We start from the raw sequence: 19,979 nt of genomic DNA, 5'->3' as shown, positions 1-19,979 counted from the left end.
GACAGAGCGTCGGCCACGGCTACGCTGCCCCACTGTTCCGACAGAGCGTCGGCCACGGCTACGCTGCCCCACTGTTCCGACAGAGCGTCGGCCACGGCTACGCTGCAGGTAGTTATTTTGAAAAAGTGTCAAAGTGCTGTCGAGCCGGAGGCCTTCTTCCTCCGACTCCTTAACCCTCATAGTGCGAGGAGTGCAGGGAGGCGGAGGGAGAGGGCTCCATTTCGAAAGACACGCTGTGTAGACGCTCCCTATTTCGAAATAAGCCGCGCCATGGACGTAGCTCAATGTGCGTCGCTTATTTCCAGTTAGGCCCTGCGTCGTAGACGCCCCCGCTGTGTCATCTGCAGGGTTTGCCACCACTCTGTGTTGCGCCCCTTCTGCCATTGGTGACTATGTTGAAAAGCCCTGGCCCCCGTAGAGATCCTTCCAGTTTTTGCAAGCTGCCTTTTGTCCTCGTTTCACCTTGGCGCCCTTGGCTTGCCCCTTGTGGGCGGGCAGACGGGTGGCTATTTATATGCCGTTAGTCTGAGTCTTTATTAGGCTTTTTCAAAGCTTCCAGGCAGCTTGTGTGATTGTGCCTTTTCATTCCCATTTAAGAAGCTTCCCCCTTTTGTCCTTTCCCTAGTGCCATGCTGCTGCTCTGCTATTTCCTCTTCCCCGCAGATGTTCAATTTAATCCCATCCTGGTTGCTTTTACTGCATAGTTCCCCTTGATTCGCCTCTTCCCCAGGCCCTGGGGGACACTTAGGTCTAGGCTAGGACTTGCCTCTCCCCTTGTGCTCAGGGCTAGCGGCTCCACGAAGCCGTCATCAATGGAGGGCAGGACTCGCATCTCTGCGTCCTGCCCTGGGGCAACGCAGGGGCAGCTGACAGCTCCCTCCGACTGGGCTTCCTGCTTTGGAAGCTTCTCCAATCTCCCAGCCAGGTGGCTGGTGGCTCATTCCGCCGGCACGGCTCTTGCTTTCCAGCGGGGAGTTTCTAGCCAGAGCGCTTCTCGGGCTCCGTCTGAGGCATGTGCTCTGCGTCCTCTCACATGCAGAGCCCCCAAGCCAACTCTCCAGCCCCCTGGGCAAGCTACTGCCGCTGGCCCCTGCTGGTAGCACTGCTCTAGCAAGGCTTCGGGACACCCCTCCTTCAGCGCCAGCACCCGCGCTGCCCCGCTTAGCCCCTGGCCACCCGCCCGAATGGGACACTGCCCAGCCCACCTGCCCTTCTGACCGCTCCTCTGCACTGGGGGGACGTGTCGGTCGCTCCTCTGTACCTGCTGCCTTGCCCCCAGCCCTTCTGCAGCCTTCACAACGTCCCAACTGCACTTCGGCTCTGCTGGGGGCCAGGGGGAGCCCCTCCGCCTCGCCCAGGCTCCTCTGCTCCCCAGAGGTTCCCCAGCTCCCCTCCCTACACACGGACTCTGCCCGGCTGCCAGCCCAGGCTCCCAAGGATCTTCTACCTCCAGGGCCTCCCTCCTTCCCTGTGGACCCGAGCCACTGGCTGCACCCACGGCGGGCTGGAGGGCTCCAGAAATCCACCGCCTCCACACCCAGCAGGCATGTCACTGCATGCATCTCCTGCTCGCCACGAGCCCCACTGCCCCATCGCGAGGGCCTGGCTCCTCCTAGGCACAGGGGTCCCCTCCTAGGCACAGCGGCTGGAAGGAGGGTCCCAAAACCGGCATCGCGGTTCTCCTCCTTGGAGCCCACAGGGCTGTGTCCTGGCTCCCTCCCGCAGCTCCCTGGCTCAGCCACGCTTGGGCTCGGAGGCCTGTGGGCACTTTGCCAGGGACAGGTACCCGGAAGCGCTGCAGTCAGGGCAGGACTTCGGCCGCCGGCCTCTCACTCCTCCAGGTGGGTGGGAGATGTCCAGAGGAACAGGGCCCAGGCACAGCAAGCGCTGCCCTTTGAACATGCGTCTCCCCTTTGTCCCGGCAGCCCTGGGAGCCGCTTGCGCTGAACAGGGTCTGGTCTGTCGTCGCACTTGTCTGTGAAACACGGTCAGGGCGGAAGTGCTTCCCCTGCCTAGGAGCTGCTCGCAAGACAGCGCGTGATGCTGCTTCAGCTAAGCCAGTGCAAGGCAAGCGGGCGGCGCGACCCATCACCTGCGCATTAGCCCGCGTGGCGTAAACGTGGCTGCAGAGCAGCAGTGCTAGACGGGTGAGCCAAAGAAAGGGGGAGCGGGGCCAAACTGCTGCCACTCAGCTGCTGTGTTGGGGTCCAAGGTGCACGTGTGGGGGCAATAAAGCAGTCTGCTGCCCCAGCCGCGCCCGGGGACCTGCGTCCTCTCTAAGGGGGGAGCTATGGGGGGTGGCCTAAGCTTAGGACTGTTTATTGGGTGTCTCTGGCTCCCCTCTAACCTCTCTCCCAGCCCCCGGGCACTAGCTCCAGCCCACGAGTGCATTTGAAAACTGGGTCAGAAATGGAAACAGGCCCCTGCTGCCTTTCACCAGCCCACCCCCTTCTGCCCCTGCCCCACTGCCAGCCCCACCAGGAAAGCTGCTGCTCTGGGGCAAGGGGAACAATCTCTGGCCCCTGGACACAGATCCCTCCTTTACCTCCCTGGGGTCTGGCCAGCCCAGAGCTGTAACCACTCGGTACAACCTCCGCCCGCCTCTGGGCTCCACTGAAACCCTCCCTCCTGTTCCATGACCCCCCATGTCTGGTGCTGCCCTCACTCCAGCCCCTGCTAAACCCCATCTCCCGCGCCCCTCTCACTGCAGCACCTCGCTCAGCGGCGCTGGCCTCGCGCTGGGTAATGCCCTGGCCTAGCGCCAGCCTCGCTCCCAGGCCTCGTCTACCTCCGCCCTTCCTGCTGTCGGCCAGCTCCGCCCCCGCCACAAGCCCCAACAGGGCCACATGCCAATTCCATGGGCCCTGACGCCCCAGCCACACTTCCCTCCACCAGCCTGTGCACTCCCAGGGCCCGGCCGTGAACTAGGCGGCGGCTCCGGCCCACGCGCTCCCGGGGCCCGGCCGTGAACTAGGCAGCGGCTCCGTCCCACGCGCTCCCGGGGCCCGGCCGTGAACTAGGCAGCGGCTCCGTCCCACGCGCTCCCGGGGTCCGGCCGTGAACTAGGCAGCGGCTCCGTCCCACGCGCTCCCGGGGCCCGGCCGTGAACTAGGCAGCGGCTCCGTCCCACGCGCTCCCGGGGCCCGGCCGTGAACTAGGCAGCGGCTCCGTCCCACGCGCTCCCGGGGCCCGGCCGTGAACTAGGCGGCGGCTCCGTCCCACGCGCTCCCGGGGCCCGGCCGTGAACTAGGCAGCGGCTCCGTCCCACGCGCTCCCGGGGCCCGGCCGTGAACTAGGCGGCGGCTCCGTCCCTCACGCTCCCAGGGCCCAGCCGTGAACTAGGCAGCGGCTCCGTCCCACGCGCACCCAGGGCCCGGCCGTGAACTAGGCAGCGGCTCCGGCCCACGCGCTCCCAGGGCCCGGCCGTGAACTAGGCAGCGGCTCCGGCCCACGCGCTCCCGGGGCCCGGCCGTGAACTAGGCAGCGGCTCCGTCCCACGCGCTCCCGGGGCCCGGCCGTGAACTAGGCAGCGGCTCCGTCCCACGCGCTCCCGGGGCCCGGCCGTGAACTAGGCGGCAGCTCCGTCCCACGCGCTCCCGGGGCCCGGCCATGAACTAGGCAGCGGCTCCGTCCCACGCGCTCCCGGGGCCCGGCCGTGAACTAGGCACCGGCTCCGGCCCACGTGCTCCCAGGGCCCGGCCGTGAACTAGGCGGCGGCTCCGTCCCACGCGCTCCCGGGGCCCGGCCATGAACTAGGCAGCGGCTCCGTCCCACACGCTCCCAGGGCCCGGCCGTGAACTAGGCAGCGGCTCCGGCCCACGCGCTCCCAGGGCCCGGCCGTGAACTAGGCAGCGGCTCCGTCCCACGCGCTCCCGGGGCCCGGCTGTGAACTAGGCAGCGGCTCCGTCCCACGCGCTCCCGGGGCCCGGCCGTGAACTAGGCGGCAGCTCCGTCCCACGCGCTCCCGGGGCCCGGCCATGAACTAGGCAGCGGCTCCGTCCCACGCGCTCCCGGGGCCCGGCCGTGAACTAGGCACCGGCTCCGGCCCACGTGCTCCCAGGGCCCGGCCGTGAACTAGGCGGCGGCTCCGTCCCACGCGCTCCCGGGGCCCGGCCATGAACTAGGCAGCGGCTCCGTCCCACACGCTCCCAGGGCCTGGCCGTGAACTAGGCAGCGGCTCCGGCCCACGCGCTCCCAGGGCCCGGCCGTGAACTAGGCAGCGGCTCCGTCCCACGCGCTCCCGGGGCCCGGCCGTGAACTAGGCAGCGGCTCCGTCCCACGCGCTCCCGGGGCCCGGCCGTGAACTAGGCAGCGGCTCCGTCCCACGCGCTCCCGGGGCCCGGCCGTGAACTAGGCGGCGGCTCCGGCCCACGCGCTCCCGGGGCCCGGCCGTGAACTAGACGGCGGCTCCGGCCCGCGCGCTCCCGGGGCCCGGCCGTGAACTAGGCGGCGGCTCCGGCCCACGCGCTCCCGGGGCCCGGCCGTGAACTAGGCAGCGGCTCCGTCCCACGCACTCCCGGGGCCCGGCCGTGAACTAGGCGGCGGCTCCGTCCCACGCGCTCCCGGGGCCCGGCCGTGAACTAGGCGGCGGCTCCGGCCCGCACGCTCCCGGGGCCCGGCCGTGAACTAGGCGGCGGCTCCGGCCCGCACGCTCCCGGTGCCAGGCCGTGAACTAGGCGGCGGCTCCGGCCCGTGCGCTCCCGGGGCCCGGCCGTGAACTAGGCGGCGGCTCCGGCCCACGCGCTCCCGGGGCCCGGCCGTGAACTAGGCGGCGGCTCCGGCCCACGCGCTCCCAGGGCCCGGCCGTGAACTAGGCAGCGGCTCCGTCCCACGCGCTCCCGGGGCCCGGCCGTGAACTAGGCGGCGGCTCCGGCCCGCGCACTCCCGGGGCCCGGCCGTGAACTAGACGGCGGCTCCGGCCCGCGCGCTCCCAGAGGTGAGCAGAGCTCAACGTACCAAGAACATGGAGGCATCTTGGGGGCCTGGCCCAGTCAATCGCTTGCTGTGAACCCAGGAGGGTTTAGCCAGGCAGGCCCAAGCGCCCAGGCCACACTCAGCCCCTCTGGGGCCCTGCCCGGCACCCCTCACCTGGGGCTGGTCATGCAGAACACAGGGCCTTGCCTCCCAGGGCCCAGGCTGCCCTGCCCGTGCCTCTAGGCCCTGCTTCCTCTCCCGCCCCAGCCTGTGTCTGCTGCCACCTCACAGGCTTGAGGTGGGATCTGACTGGCCCAGGCCTCGCGTCCCAGCCATGCTCGCCACAGCAGCTGTGTCAGGATGGCAGCAGGCCCATGGCCGGCGGTGACACTGGCTTGAGTGTCCTGGCAGGGCTCACCCACCGGAGTGTGACAAGCCCGTGGCTGCAGCAGGGCGGGGTGGGCAGAGAGCAGCTGCTGAGCCCATGGGGCCCCCCTGCAGCCACAGCACCAGGCGCTGTGGAGCAGGAATTGACTCAGGCCTGGAAGCAGCACCCACATTCTGCTGTGTGTGCCAGCTTCTAGTCAGCCTTTGCAGGGCAAGAGAGGGGAAGCTGCCTGAACCCCCACAGGGTCGGGGGGGCTGTCTGACTGGGGTCCTGCAGGGCCAGGGGGGGCTGCAGGGTCGGGGGGGCTGTCTGACTGGGGTCCTGCAGGGCCGGGGGGGGCTGCAGGGTCAGGGGGGCTGTCTGACTGGGCTCCCGCAGGGCCGGGGGGGCTGCAGGGTCGGGGGGGCTGTCTGACTGGGGTCCTGCAGGGCCGGGGGGGCTGCAGGGTCAGGGGGGCTGTCTGACTGGGCTCCCACAGGGCCAGGGGGGGCTGCAGGGTCGGGGGGGCTGTCTGACTGGGGTCCCGCAGGGCCGGGGGGGCTGCAGGGTCAGGGGGGCTGTCTGACTGGGCTCCCAGAGGGCCGGGGGGGCTGCAGGGTCAGGGGGGCTGTCTGACTGGGGTCCTGCAGGGCCGGGGGGGCTGCAGGGTCAGGGGGGCTGTCAGACTGGGCTCCCACAGGGCCGGGGGGGGGCTGCAGGGTCAGGGGGGCTGTTTGACTGGGCTCCCACAGGGCCAGGGGGGGCTGCAGGGTCAGGGGGGCTGTCTGACTGGGCTCCCAGAGGGCCAGGGGGGGCTGCAGGGTCGGGGGGGCTGTCTGACTGGGGTCCCGCAGGGCCGGGGGGGCTGCAGGGTCAGGGGGGCTGTCTGACTGGGCTCCCACAGGGCCGGGGGGGGGCTGCAGGGTCAGGGGGGCTGTTTGACTGGGCTCCCAGAGGGCCGGGGGGGCTGCAGGGTCAGGGGGGCTGTCTGACTGGGGTCCCGCAGGGCCGGGGGGGGCTGCAGGGTCAGGGGGGCTGTCTGACTGGGCTCCCGCAGGGCCGGGGGGGCTGCAGGGTCAGGGGGGCTGTCTGACTGGGCTCCCACAGGGCCGGGGGGGCTGCAGGGTCAGGGGGGCTGTCTGACTGGGCTCCCGCAGGGCCGGGGGGGCTGCAGGGTCAGGGGGGCTGTCTGACTGGGCTCCCGCAGGGCCAGGGGGGGCTGCAGGGTTGGGGGGGCTGTCTGACTGGGGTCCCGCAGGGCCGGGGGGGCTGCAGGGTCAGGGGGGCTGTCTGACTGGGCTCCCACAGGGCCAGGGGGGGCTGCAGGGTTGGGGGGCTGTCTGACTGGGGTCCCGCAGGGCCGGGGGGGCTGCAGGGTCAGGGGGGCTGTCTGACTGGGCTCCCAGAGGGCCGGGGGGGCTGCAGGGTCAGGGGGGCTGTTTGACTGGGCTCCCACAGGGCCAGGGGGGGCTGCAGGGTCAGGGGGGCTGTCTGGGCTCCCACTGCAGGGTCAGGGGGGCTGTCTGACTGGGGTCCCGCAGGGCCGGGGGGGCAGGGTCGGGGGGGCTGTCTGACTGGGGTCCTGCAGGGCCGGGGGGGGCTGCAGGGTCAGGGGGGCTGTCTGACTGGGCTCCCAGAGGGCCGGGGGGGCTGCAGGGTCAGGGGGGCTGTTTGACTGGGCTCCCGCAGGGCCAGGGGGGGCTGCAGGGTCGGGGGGGCTGTCTGACTGGGGTCCCGCAGGGCCGGGGGGGCTGCAGGGTCAGGGGGGCTGTCTGACTGGGGTCCTGCAGGGCCGGGGGGGCTGCAGGGTCAGGGGGGCTGTCTGACTGGGCTCCCGCAGGGCCGGGGGGGGCTGCAGGGTCAGGGGGGCTGTCTGACTGGGCTCCCACAGGGCCGGGGGGGGCTGCAGGGTCAGGGGGGCTGTCTGACTGGGGTCCCGCAGGGCCGGGGGGGCTGCAGGGTCAGGGGGGCTGTCTGACTGGGCTCCCGCAGGGCCGGGGGGGGCTGCAGGGTCAGGGGGGCTGTCTGACTGGGCTCCCACAGGGCCGGGGGGGCTGCAGGGTCAGGGGGGCTGTCTGACTGGGCTCCCACAGGGCCGGGGGGGCTGCAGGGTCAGGGGGGCTGTCTGACTGGGGTCCCGCAGGGCCGGGGGGGCTGCAGGGTCGGGGGGGCTGTTTGACTGGGGTCCCGCAGGGCCGGGGGGGCTGCAGGGTCAGGGGGGCTGTCTGACTGGGGTCCTGCAGGGCCGGGGGGGCTGCAGGGTCAGGGGGGCTGTCAGACTGGGCTCCCACAGGGCCGGGGGGGGGGGCTGCAGGGTCAGGGGGGCTGTCTGACTGGGGTCCTGCAGGGCCGGGGGGGCTGCAGCATCAGGGGGCTGTCTGACTGGGCTCCCGCAGGGCCGGGGGGGGCTGCAGGGTCAGGGGGGCTGTCTGACTGGGCTCCCACAGGGCCGGGGGGGGCTGCAGGGTCAGGGGGGCTGTCAGACTGGGCTCCCACAGGGCCGGGGGGGCTGCAGGGTCAGGGGGGCTGTCTGACTGGGGTCCCACAGGGCCGGGGGGGCTGCAGGGTCAGGGGGGCTGTCTGACTGGGCTCCCACAGGGCCAGGGGGGGCTGCAGGGTTGGGGGGGCTGTCTGACTGGGGTCCCGCAGGGCCGGGGGGGCTGCAGGGTCAGGGGGGCTGTCTGACTGGGCTCCCACAGGGCCGGGGGGGCTGCAGGGTCAGGGGGGCTGTCTGACTGGGGTCCCGCAGGGCCGGGGGGGCTGCAGGGTCAGGGGGGCTGTCTGACTGGGGTCCCGCAGGGCCGGGGGGGCTGCAGGTTCGGGGGGGCTGTCTGACTGGGGTCCCGCAGGGCCGGGGGGGGCTGCAGGTTCGGGGGGGCTGTCTGACTGGGGTCCCGCAGGGCCGGGGGGGGCTGCAGGTTCGGGGGGGCTGTCAGACTGGGCTCCCACAGGGCCGGGGGGGCTGCAGGGTCAGGGGGGGGCTGCAGGGTCAGGGGGGCTGTCAGACTGGGCTCCCACAGGGCCGGGGGGGGCTGCAGGGTTGGGGGGCTGTCTGACTGGGCTCCCACAGGGCCGGGGGGGGCTGCAGGGTCGGGGGGGCTGTCTGACTGGGCTCCCGCAGGGCCGGGGGGGCTGCAGGGTCAGGGGGGCTGTCTGACTGGGGTCCCGCAGGGCCGGGGGGGCTGCAGGGTCAGGGGGGCTGTCTGACTGGGCTCCCACAGGGCCGGGGGGGGGGGCTGCAGGGTTGGGGGGCTGTCTGCACTCCCGCAGGGCCGGGGGGGGCTGCAGGGTCAGGGGGGCTGTCTGACTGGGGTCCCGCAGGGCCGGGGGGGCTGCAGGGTCAGGGGGGCTGTCTGACTGGGCTCCCACAGGGCCAGGGGGGGCTGCAGGGTTGGGGGGCTGTCTGACTGGGGTCCCGCAGGGCCGGGGGGGGCTGCAGGGTCAGGGGGGCTGTCAGACTGGGGTCCTGCAGGGCCGGGGGGGCTGCAGCATCAGGGGGCTGTCTGCACTCCCGCAGGGCCGGGGGGGGCTGCAGGGTCAGGGGGGCTGTCTGACTGGGCTCCCGCAGGGCCGGGGGGGCTGCAGGTTCGGGGGGGCTGTCTGACGGGGCTCCCGCAGGGCCGGGGGGGCTGCAGGTTCGGGGGGGCTGTCTGACTGGGCTCCCGCAGGGCCGGGGGGGGCTGCAGGTTCGGGGGGGCTGTCTGACTGGGCTCCCGCAGGGCCGGGGGGGGGGGGGGGGGCTGCAGGGTCGCGGGGGGGGGCTGTCTGACTGGGGTCCCACAGGGCCGGGGGGGGCTGCAGGGTCAGGGGGGGCTGTCTGACGGGGGTCCTGCAGGGCCGGGGGGGGCTGCAGGTTCGGGGGGGCTGTCTGACGGGGCTCCCGCAGGGCCGGGGGGGGGCTGCAGGTTCGGGGGGGGCTGTCTGACTGGGGTCCCACAGGGCCGGGGGGGGCTGCAGGTTCGGGGGGGGCTGTCTGACTGGGGTCCCACAGGGCCGGGGGGGGGCTGCAGGGTCGGGGGGGGCTGTCTGACTGGGGTCCCACAGGGCCGGGGGGGGCTGCAGGTTCGGGGGGGCTGTCTGACGGGGCTCCCGCAGGGCCGGGGGGGGCTGCAGGTTCGGGGGGGGCTGTCTGACTGGGCTCCCGCAGGGCCGGGGGGAGCTGCAGGTTCGGGGGGGCTGTCTGACGGGGCTCCCGCAGGGCCGGGGGGGGCTGCAGGTTCGGGGGGGGCTGTCTGACGGGGCTCCCGCAGGGCCGGGGGGGGCTGCAGGTTCTGTCTGACTGGGCTCCCGCAGGGCCGGGGGGGCTGCAGCTGTGTCTGGGGCAGGGCCGGGGGGGGTGCAGGGGGGGGCTGTCTGACGGGGCTCCCGCAGGGCCGGGGGGGGCAGGGCTGTGGGCTGCAGGGCCGGGGGGGGCTCTGTCCTGGGGCAGGGCCGGGGGGGGGGCTGCAGGGTTGGGGGGCTGCAGGTCGGGGGGGCTGTCTGACTGGGCTCCCGCAGGGCCGGGGGGGGGGGGGCTGCAGGGTCGCGGGGGGGGGCTGTCTGACTGGGCTCCCGCAGGGCCGGGGGGGGGCTGCAGGTTCGGGGGGGGCTGTCTGACGGGGCTCCCGCAGGGCCGGGGGGGGCTGCAGATTCGGGGGGGGCTGTCTGACGGGGCTCCCGCAGGGCCGGGGGGGGGGGCTGCAGGGTCGGGGGGGGGGCTGTCTGCACTCCCGCAGGGCCGGGGGGGCTGCAGGTTCGGGGGGGGCTGTCTGACGGGGCTCCCGCAGGGCCGGGGGGGGGGCTGCAGATCCGGGGGGGGCTGTCTGACGGGGCTCCCGCAGGGCCGGGGGGCTATCTCACCTGGCCCTAGGCCCCTGCAGGGTCGGGGAGGTGTTTCACTGGGCCCCGGGCCCCTGCAGGGTGAGAGGTAGGAAGCTGTTTGCCTGGCCCCTGCCGCATGGGGGGGGGGGGGGGTTACTCACCAGGCCCGGCCCTGCTGGTGGGGATGGGGCGGGCTGGCTCGGCAGTGCGTGGTCCCTGCAGGGTCCCCTCTGGCTGGCCCTGGGCTCGTGCATGGCTGTAGGATGCATCCACCCTGCACCACCTTGGGCAGGAGGCAGGGCTGCACGGGGGCGGGGTGTCGGGATTTCCGGCTCGGCTCCTGGAGCCGGCTCCCCGCCCTGCAGCGCTCGGGGACAGCGACTCGGGGCCACCCCCGCCGTCCGGGCGGGACTCGGCAGGCGGCGCCGGGTCAGTGCGCTCCGAGCTCCGCTGGAAGGACTCCCAAGGCCCGAGAGACAGAAAGCAGCCGCTGCTCCGAGGGGACCCCCTGGCCCGGGCTCCGCTCCCCGCCCGAGCCAGCCTCGGAGCCCCTGCCCCAGGCCCCCGACTGCCCCCTCTCCCCGGGCCGCCTACCCGCCAGCAGCTGCATCCAGGCGCAGATCTTGTAGACCGTGGCGGTGTTGCAGAAGAAGAAGAGCGCGAAGCAGGCGATGCAGCCCAGGGTCAGCACCATGGACAGCAGCACGAAGAAGGAGGCGGCCTTGAAGGCGCCCGACGGGATGGTGCCGAAGTCGGCGAAGGAGCCGCGACAGGCGAGCTCGCGGCTGGCCAGCCCGCTGCCCACGCAGTAGTGGAAGAGGCCGAAGTAGCCCGGCTTGGGGGTGCTCACGCTGTCGCCGATCCAGTAGGGCTGGATGAAAACCACCACGTTGATGATGGCGAAGCAGATGGTGAAGATGGCCCAGAGCACGCCGATGGCGCGCGAGTTCCGCATGTAGTTCTCGTGGTACAGCTTGGAGGCCTCCTGCGAGGGCAGCATCCTGCCGGGCTGCCCGGGGCGGGCCTGGGGGTGCGGGGCCTGGGTGCGGGGCGGGGACGCGCGGGGCCTGGGGGTGCAGGGCGGGGACGCGCGGGGCCGGGACGCGCGGGGCCTGGGGGTGCGGGGCGGGGACGCGCGGGGCCTGGGGGTGCGGGGCGGGGACGCGCGGGGCCTGGGGGTGCGGGGCGGGGACGCGCGGAGCCTGGGTGCGGGGCCGGGACGCGCGGGGCCTGGGGGTGCGGGGCGGGGACGCGCGGAGCCTGGGTGCGGGGCCGGGACGCGCGGGGCCTGGGTGCGGGGTGGGGACGCGCGGGGCCTAGGGGTGTGGGGCCGGGCCTCGCGGAGCCTGGGGGTGTGGGGCCGGGACGCGCGGGGCCTAGGGGTGTGGGGCCGGGACGCGCGGAGCCTGGGGGTGTGGGGCCGGGACGCGCGGGGCCTGGGGGTGCGGGGCGGGGACGCGCGGGGCCTGGGGGCGCGGGGCCGGGACCTGGATGCGGGGCCGCAGCTAGGCGGCGGGGCGAGGCCCCGGCAAGGGCTCCGTCGCGGAGGAGGAGCCCGGGGGGTGGCCGGCAAGGGGCCAGGCCATGGGGAGCCCGCGGGCGGGGAGCCCTAGATGCGCCCGCTCGCTCCCACCAGCTGCAGCAGCGGCGACTCCATCTTTGCTGCCGCCTCCCTGCTCCTGGGCGCGGCGCGCTCCCGCGGCGCGGCGCGCTCCCGCGGCAATGCAGCTCCGGGAGCGAGAGCGGGAGGGGTCTGCCCCAGAGACCGTGGGAGAAGGGGCCTGCAGCGCCGGCACGTGCCACTGCACCCCGCACCCGGAGACTTGGCTGCGCTGCCCGGCCCGGTCCCGTCCTGCCAGGGGCCCCACTGGGGCGCGCCCTGCCGAGGGCCTGCGGGGAGTCCCGGCCCTGGCTAGAGGCCGGACGGTCCCCGACCCCCTTGGAAGCTGCTCCCACTGGGCCTGAGCCGTGCACCCTGGGGTGCCAGGGAGGCGCCCCCTTGCCGTGCTCAGTTCGGCCAGGCCCTGGGCGCCCCTGGCTGCCTCCCGAGCAGCTGGGCGGGGCCACGGTGGCTTCCTGGGTCTGGGACAGGCGGCTGCCAGGGCCCCCTCCGGTGCGCCGGCCGGGATGGACCTGGCCCGCCTGCCCTCCGCTGCGAGGACCTGCCTGGCTCATTGAACAGCCCCACGAGCTGCAGGGCCGCTGCCAGCTTCTTCTTCCTCAGCTGCAGCATTTCCGGCTGCACCCTGGCTGCCAGCGGCCCCCCGCCTTCGCACACCCCGACTGGCGTGGGGAGCCCACGGCGAGCCAGTGGGGCCAAGTGGGGCTGAATCCCCTTGCCATGAATGTCACTGTCCTGTGCCAGCCCACGTGTGCCTCAGTTTCCTGCACTGCCCCGAGAGGGGGACTCCTGGTGCGGGTGCCTGCCCAGCCCCCGCCCGTGCACAATGGCCCTGGCACCCGGTGCCCAGAGGGGTGCGACCACTTGACATCTTTGGCCCGAACCAGGGCAAAGGCTGGAGATGGGGCTGGGAGGAAGCTGGGGCCAGGCATCCGGGAGGGAGTCTGTCTGCTGGCAGAGCTGGCTGCATGGGGCACCAGAGAGCTCCCAATCTCCTGGTGCCCAATGCAGCTGGGCGTTGGTGAGCTCTGGCAGCCCCATCCCCTGGCCAGACCCTCCCGCGGGCCGCAGCCATCGCCTGCTCACCAGGCAGCAGCTGCCCCCGGGGGTCTCAGGAGACGCCAGCAGCTGGGAAGGACTGCAAAGGGCTGCCCCCAGGAGGGGACGGAGCGGCACCTGGGGGGTGTCGGAGGAGGCCGGGACAGAGCGGCGCGTGGGGGGTGTCAGGGGAGGCCGGGACAGAGCGGCGCCTGGGGGGTGTCAGGGGAGGCCGGGACGGAGCAGCGCTTGGGGGGTGTCAGGGGAGGCCAGGATGGAGCGGCGCCTGGGGGGTGTCAGGGGAGGCCGGGACGGAGCGGCGCTTGGGGGGTGTCAGGGGAGGCCGGGACAGAGCGGCGCCTGGGGGGTGTCAGGGGAGGCCAGGACGGAGCGGCGCCTGGGGGGTGTCAGGGGAGGCCAGGACGGAGCGGCGCCTGGGGGGTGTCAGGGGAGGACGGGACGGAGTGGCGCCTGGGGGTGTTTCAGGGGAGGCCGGGACGGAGCGGCGCCTGGGGGGTGTCAGGGGAGGCCGGGATGGAGCGGCGCCTGGGGGGTGTCAGGGGAGGCCAGGATGGAGCGGCGCTTGGGGGGTGTCAGGGGAGGCCGGGACGGAGCGGCGCCTGGGGGGTGTCAGGGGAGGCCGGGATGGAGCGGCGCCTGGGGGGTGTCAGGGGAGGCCGGGATGGAGCGGCACCTGGGGGGTGTCAGGGGAGGCCGGGACGGAGCGGCGCCTGGGGGGTGTCAGGGGAGGCCGGGACGGAGCGGCGCCTGGGGGGTGTCAGGGGAGGCCGGGACGGAGAGGCGCCTGGGGGGTGTCAGGGGAGGCCGGGACGGAGCGGCGCCTGGGGGGTGTCAGGGGAGGCCGGGACGGAGCGGCGCCTGGGGGGTGTCAGGGGAGGCCGGGACGGAGCGGCGCTTGGGGGGTGTCAGGGGAGGCCGGGACGGAGCGGCGCCTGGGGGGTGTCAGGGGAGGCCGGGACGGAGCGGCGCTTGGGGGGTGTCAGGGGAGGCCAGGATGGAGCGGCGCCTGGGGGGTGTCAGGGGAGGACAGGACGGAGTGGCGCCTGGGGGTGTTTCAGGGGAGGCCGGGATGGAGCGGAGCCTGGGGGCGTCAGGGGAGGCCGGGATGGAGCGGCGCCTGGGGCATCAGGGGAGGCCGGGATGGAGCGGCGCCTGGGGGGTCTCGGGGGAGGCTGGGATGGAGCGGCGCCTGTGGGAGTCTTAGGGGAGGCCGGGACAGAGTGGAGCCTGGGGGGGTCTTGGGGAGGTCACATCTCTGCACTGCCCCCAGCAGTGCGTGCAGGGAGTGGTTCCAGCTATTGCCCCAGGCTACGGACGCGGCGGAGAGCCAGGTGCACTGGACTCGGGGTGTGTCTCTTCACTTTCTGCCACCACCCGCGAGTGCGGGACCCAACCTTGCTGCTGGTGCCAGGCCACCGCCACCCCCTGGACTTTGCATGGCCCCAAGCATGGGCCTGGGACAGATGGATAAACTGGCCATATGCCATCACAGCTCTGCCCACCAGCTGCTGGCCCCAGGCCCCCTTCAGGCCCCCACACACATGGCCCACGTGTGCCATGCTCTTCCTGGGCCACGAGGCTGACCAGCACTGCAGCTGGGGACAGCCAGGACCCCAGCACAGGTGGGGTCATTCAATCAGCAGCATGTTTCTGTGCAACATGCGACCTCCATGTCGAGCTCCCTGGCTAAACTGCTGGTTCACCACAGCCCCAGCACAACCTGTCCCCTCTGGCATCCCAGGGCACAAGGCCAGCACTGCCCAGGCCTGCGATGCCAGCTGGGCCTTAGAGTGACAGCTACGCACAGACACTGCAGCCATTAGCCAGGTCTCGCTGTGCTCGTCGCCTGACACCTCAGCTCAGCTGCCAAAGGGCTACCCCCAGAACAGGACAGCGCAGAGCCGGCTGTGGCTGGGGGGCATGCGGGGGGGGGGGGGAAGGGACCCCGGCACAGAGATATTGTGAAACACTTGGTGGAGAGGACGTTTATCAGGAACAGTCGACATGGCGTCCCCAGGGGCAAGTCCTGCCTGCCCAAGCCGGTTGCCTGCTGCGATGGGAGAACTGGCTCTGGGCTGTGTTGAAGGTGGCGGACATGACAGCTGGATGGTAGCAGAGCTTGTGATGCGGTTTCCCGCACTGCTCTTGCTGGCAAGTTCAAGCAGCATGGCCAGGCTGAGCGGACTGTACTGCGGATAGCAGGGTGGCAGATGGTGGCAGTTAGCGTCACACGGCCTGCCGCCGCAGTTGGGGGTGTCCAACACCCTCATTAATGAGCTGGCTGACGGTGTGCTTTGCACTGCCGGCCACAGTTGCGGATGACGCTACGCGGGGGGCGCGGTAGATACGTTGCCGGGTGGGGTCCAGAGTGACCTAGACACATTGGAGGGTTGGGCCAAAGGAAATCTGATGAAGTGCAGAGTCCTGCTGTTAGGAGGGAAGACTCCCGAGCCCTGCTACAGGCTGGGGACCGACTGACTAAATGGTAGTTCTGCAGAAAGGACCTGGTAGGAGCACTGCCAGCTGACCTAGGCTATGTCTATACTGCACATTGTTGTGCAAGAAGGTATGCAAATGAGGCATGGGGATGAATATCTCCACACCTCATTTGCATACCTAATGAGCTGCCATTTTTGCAGAAGGGGCTTTTGTGCAAGGAGCCGTCTACCCCGCTCCTTCTTGTGCAAAAAAACCCTCTTGCGCAGAGCCGTTCTGCTGCTTCTTTTCAGGAAGAACGGCTCCTGCGCAAGAGGGATTTTTGCGCAAGGAGGAGCAGGGTAGACAGCTCTTTCTTGCACAAAAGCTCCTTCCGAAAAAATGGTGGCTCGTTAGGTATGCAAATGAGGCACGGCGATTTTCATCCTCACACCTCATTTGCATACCTTCTTGCGCAACAATGCGCAGTGTAGCTAGAGCCCTCAAGAGGTGATTATTCCCTTCTATTTGGCACTGGTGAGGCCACATCTGGAGTCTCACGGCCAGTTTTGGGCCCCCCACTATAGAAACGATGTGGACAAATAGGAGGGCAACAAAAATGCTGAGGGGCAGAGCACATGGCTTATGAGGAGAGGCTGAGGGATTTGGGTTTGTTTAGTCTGCAGAAGGGCGGGTGAAGAAGGGGCCAGGCTGTTCTCAATGGCGGCAGAAGACAGGTCTCAGTTGCGGGGGAGGCGGGATATTAGGAAAAACACTTCCCCTGGGGGCGCAGTGCAGCACTGGGCTGGGTCGCTGAGGGAATCTCCAACCTTGGGAAGTTTCTAAGGCCCAGGCTGACAAAACCCAGGCTGGGCTGGTTTAGCTGGGGGTGGCCCTGTGGACTCTCTTCCTATCCAAATCTCCCATGATAGCCTGTTCCACAGGGGCGGGGCCTGAAATGTGCCTCAGCTGAGCCGCGATCACAGGAGGCTGCAGGATTCCCCAGGGCTCAGCCAGCATGAAGCCCTCCCCAGTTAGCAGCCCTGGAACAGGAGCACCATTGCCCTGGTGCCCTGGCTGCGCACTCAGGAACGATGCCTGGCACAGCCCTGGGGCCTGGCCTTCCCCACCCAGTCTGGGCCGCCTGCCCGCTGTGAATGCGCCTTGTGCCCCGCAGCGGCTCCAGCCTGGGGAGCAAAAGGAGAGAGGCTCCAAGCTCACCCAGCTAGCACCCGGGCAGGAGCCCCTGGGCCGCGCGAGCCAAGGACTAGGGCCTGCCTGCCGAGGAACTTCACCAAATCTTATCCGCCACTGGCCGGGGGGAGCCAGTTTCAACCCCCCCCCTTGTGTCTGGCCAGGGGGCCAGTTTCAACCCCCCCTTGTGTCTGGCCGGGGGGCCAGTTTCAACCCCCTCCCCTTGTGTCTGGCCGGGGGGAGCCAGTTTCAACCCCCCCCTTGTGTCTGGCCGGGGGGGCCAGTTTCAACCCCCCCCCTTGTGTCTGGCCAGGGGGGCCAGTTTCAACCCCCCCCCCTTGTGTCTGGCCAGGGGAGCCAGTTTCAACCCCCCCCTTGTGTCTGGCCAGGGGGGAGCCAGTTTCAACCCCCCCCTTGTGTCTGGCCAGGGGGGAGCCAGTTTCAACCCCCCCCCTTGTGTCTGGCCAGGGGGGCCAGTTTCAACCCCCCCCCCTTGTGTCTGGCCAGGGGGGAGCCAGTTTCAACCCCCCCCCCCTTGTGTCTGGCCAGGGGGGCCAGTTTCAACCCCCCCCCTTGTGTCTGGCCAGGGGGGAGCCAGTTTCCCCCTCCCCTTGGGTCTGGCCGGGGGGAGCCAGTTTCAACCCCCCGCGGGGGCGGAGTATCCCGAGCCAGCAGCACCCGCCCCGCGGGTCACACGCCTACGTCGCGTTGTGATGGCGTCACGCCAGCGGCCGGAAGTGCCTGACCCCTCTCGGCAGCGGATTGGCTGGGCCAGTCGCGCGTTTCCGGTGCGCGCCGCGGCCCCGGCAGTGGGAAGCGGAAGCGGCCGGAGGGCGCGATGGGCCGGGCGCCGTGAGCGGGATGGCGGGGGCCCGGGGCTGCCCCCCGGCGGGCGGCGGGGAGCGCGCTCTGGCCGAGCTGCTGCTCGAGTTCTCCCGGGCGCAGTATCGGGCCAAGGACGGGGGCGGCGGGGCCGCGAGCAGCGCCAAGGTGAGACCGGGCCCCTCCCCCTCCCACCGGGCCTCCTGGGCCCCGCCCCCCGCCAGGCCCCGGCCCCCCCCCGGGCCCCCCGCCAGGCCCCGCCCCGCCCCCCCGACCGGTCCTCGTGGGCCCCGCCCCCCACTGGTACCCTTCTCCACTGGGCCCCCGTTCTGCCCCTCCCCCCACCTGCCCTGCCCTGACTGCCCTTCCCCCCGGGCACCCCTCCCCACCAGCCCCTCCCTCTGGGCCCCACTACATTCTTCTCCCTCCTCCAGGTCCCGCTCCTCCCCAACTGCCCCCCCCCCACTGGGTGCCTCCCTCACTGGAGCCCTCCCCCACCCTTCTCCAGGCTGTGCCAAGGCCCCCCCTTTGCCCTTGCTCTGCCCTGCCTAACCCAAAAGGGACCAGGTGCCCTCTTCCCTTCTGTCTGGGGCAAAGCCCATGAGCAGCAGAAGTACCATGTGCCTGGGCTCCAGCCCCTGAGCTGTAACTGGCTGCTTGCAGGTGGAGAGGATTGAGACGCGCTGCCTGGAGCTGTTTGCCAAGGACTATTGCTACAGCCTGATCCAGAATGTGAATGGGGAAATTTGTGGCCACTACCCCCGGCAGATTGTCTTCCTGGAGTACGAGAGCACGGACCGGGGTCAGGATGTGTAAGTAGGAGAGCTGGTAGCAACAGAGCCATACAAACCAGCCAAACCCTGTTCACCCGCAAAACACCCAGCCGAGGTTCCTGCACACCAGGGTTTGGCACCCTTTACAGAGCTCTGTGTCTGCACTGTCTATGGGATACATGATCTGGACCTGTCATCTGCTAGGCTACTTCTGCACTACTGAGCTGGGAATGGCTCCACACCCTACTGTGAATTTGGCAGCTGGGAGGCTGTTCCATGGTGTTAGAATATTTTGCTCTAGACCCTAATCTTGTGGAGCTTTGCAGTCTTTTTGGCCCTTTGAGAGTACCTGCTGCCTCAAGCTCTTGGGCTTTTCTACAAGTGAAGAAATAAGCTAAACTTCAGTTTGCCGCATGGGGAAAACTGAGTATATTGCAAAGCAGCTTCAAGTGCACAGCAGTTAAGGGTGGGCTACTTCGTCCACGGAACGCTATCCAGTGTAGGTGAATGCGCTCGTGATGTTCAATACAGGTTGCGGCCTTGGGGGGGTGAGGCTGAGGTAGAGTAAGGGCAAGGGAGGAGCATGTGGGTGGGGTCAGAATGCTTCTGTGAACTGTGTAGTGCCGCTGACTGTGGGCAGAAGAATGTGTCATTTTACTTGGGGCTGAGAGTGTTTCAGGTCTCATCTCTGAGCATGGTTAGGCTGGGCCGGTACTTTGCCTGAATGCGATTTATGCTTTGGGACCCCAGTGCCGTCAGCAAGGTGTTCTCTTCAGACACATGTTAGGTTTGTTCTGCCTGGTGATTTCAGTTCCGTGGGGCTTGTGCTGCCTCGTCAGATGACCACAAGATTTCAGTCATGAAAACGAATTAAACGTTTGTAAAGTTCTTTTCGGACAATCATTGGGCTGGCGCGAGAGAGAGGCATCACATCTGGATGCAAGCACTTCCTGAGAGGTGTGGCGCCTGCTGGGACAGTTTGGCCATTGTAGAATGGAGAGACGCCACAGGTTGGACTTTGCAAGAGTTACAATTTAGCATGTGCCTGGGTTACTGTCACTTTGGCCTGAAGCTGTAGCTTTCTTTTCAGTACAACAGTGCGTTTTATTCACAGATTTAGGAATCCACTCAGCTGTGTGAGGTGCTGTATTTAAGTAGAAACACAAGAATATGACAAATCAATGATTATTCATTTGGTTCTTAGTGCCACAGTGTCCTGTGGCAGAATGGAGAGGTAAACCAGAGGGCAGAGGTGGGGAACCTAAGGCTCAGAGGCTGCATGAAGCCCCTGACTTGCCTGGATCCATCCCGTGAGGCTCAGGGCTTGTGTCCCCCTCCCCCCGGCCCCCCTGTGCTGGTGCTCCTGCCCCGCCCCCATTTCCTTGTGGGGCTGGAGTACATAACATCTTCTAGCCTGGACTCTGCTAGGCTCTGGCGTGCAAGAGGAATTTGGGGGGCATCTTTCTCCTTTTCAGTCAGGGGCACACCCGTTTTTGTTTTTTCTTCTCACTTGTGTGTGGCCCACAACTGATTTTTTTTCTGTGGGCCATAGGGAGTGGGGAGAGAGCCCTGTTTTCAGATGAAGGTCTGATGTTTGGTCTGGTATTTCTGGGGGTGAAAAAGAAAGTACATTTTCAGTGGGTTTGTTTTATGAAATGGGGATCTCAGCCAGGCTTGTCTGAAAATTTTGGGTGAGAAACATTTTTAGATGGGAGGAGCGCTTGTTAGAAGAGTTTAGAACATGGAAAGTGTGACAGGATGTTATTGTCTATGTAACCATTTAGTTCCAGAACATCAAAGTTACAAACCCCTTGGGAATAGCCGTTATTGATAACGCTGAAGTGCAGAAAACATTCTGTTCTTTCAAAAGTTTACATCTGAACAGTGACTTAAAACAACTTTCAAAGTGTACTGTGCAAAAGAAAAATGCTGCTTTCCCTTTTTTTAGTAGTTTACATTTAATACCACCCTGTGCAAGATTTGCTTTTTTGGGTCTCTGTGGCTGCCTAATTGT

The 19,979-nt window shown here is 69.2% G+C and overlaps 2 protein-coding genes across 14 annotated transcripts in view; one reads left to right on the top strand and one right to left on the bottom strand.

The window, feature by feature from the left end:
• The window catches only part of LHFPL4 (LHFPL tetraspan subfamily member 4), a 38,379-nt gene extending 27,260 nt beyond the window's left edge, over positions 1 to 11,119 (bottom strand). The window contains exon 1 of the mRNA XM_075917269.1: positions 10,676 to 11,119. Within this exon, the coding sequence (XP_075773384.1) occupies positions 10,676 to 11,081 (406 nt within the window). The 5' untranslated portion in view covers positions 11,082 to 11,119. The remainder of the gene's footprint in view (positions 1 to 10,675) is intronic.
• Positions 11,120 to 17,179: 6,060 nt separating this feature from the next.
• MTMR14 (myotubularin related protein 14) overlaps positions 17,180 to 19,979 on the top strand; it is a 59,481-nt gene continuing 56,681 nt past the window's right edge. For 12 of the 13 annotated variants that reach the window (XM_075917276.2, XM_075917279.2, XM_075917272.2 and 9 more), the window contains exons 1-2: positions 17,180 to 17,360; positions 17,856 to 18,004. In XM_075917276.2, coding sequence (XP_075773391.1) covers positions 17,232 to 17,360; positions 17,856 to 18,004 — 278 coding nt within the window. In that variant the 5' untranslated portion in view covers positions 17,180 to 17,231. Of the gene's footprint in view, positions 17,361 to 17,855; positions 18,005 to 18,025; positions 18,465 to 19,979 lie in introns of those variants that run through there. The other variant, XM_089781339.1, reaches the window with a different exon arrangement.

This window comes from Pelodiscus sinensis, chromosome 11 (genome assembly GCF_052426305.1).
Source record: "Pelodiscus sinensis isolate ZL-2025 chromosome 11, ASM5242630v1, whole genome shotgun sequence".
Taxonomy (NCBI): domain Eukaryota; kingdom Metazoa; phylum Chordata; order Testudines; family Trionychidae; genus Pelodiscus; species Pelodiscus sinensis.
The sequence above is the reverse complement of the archived record's forward strand: the minus strand, read 5'-3'. Positions and strand labels throughout refer to the sequence as shown.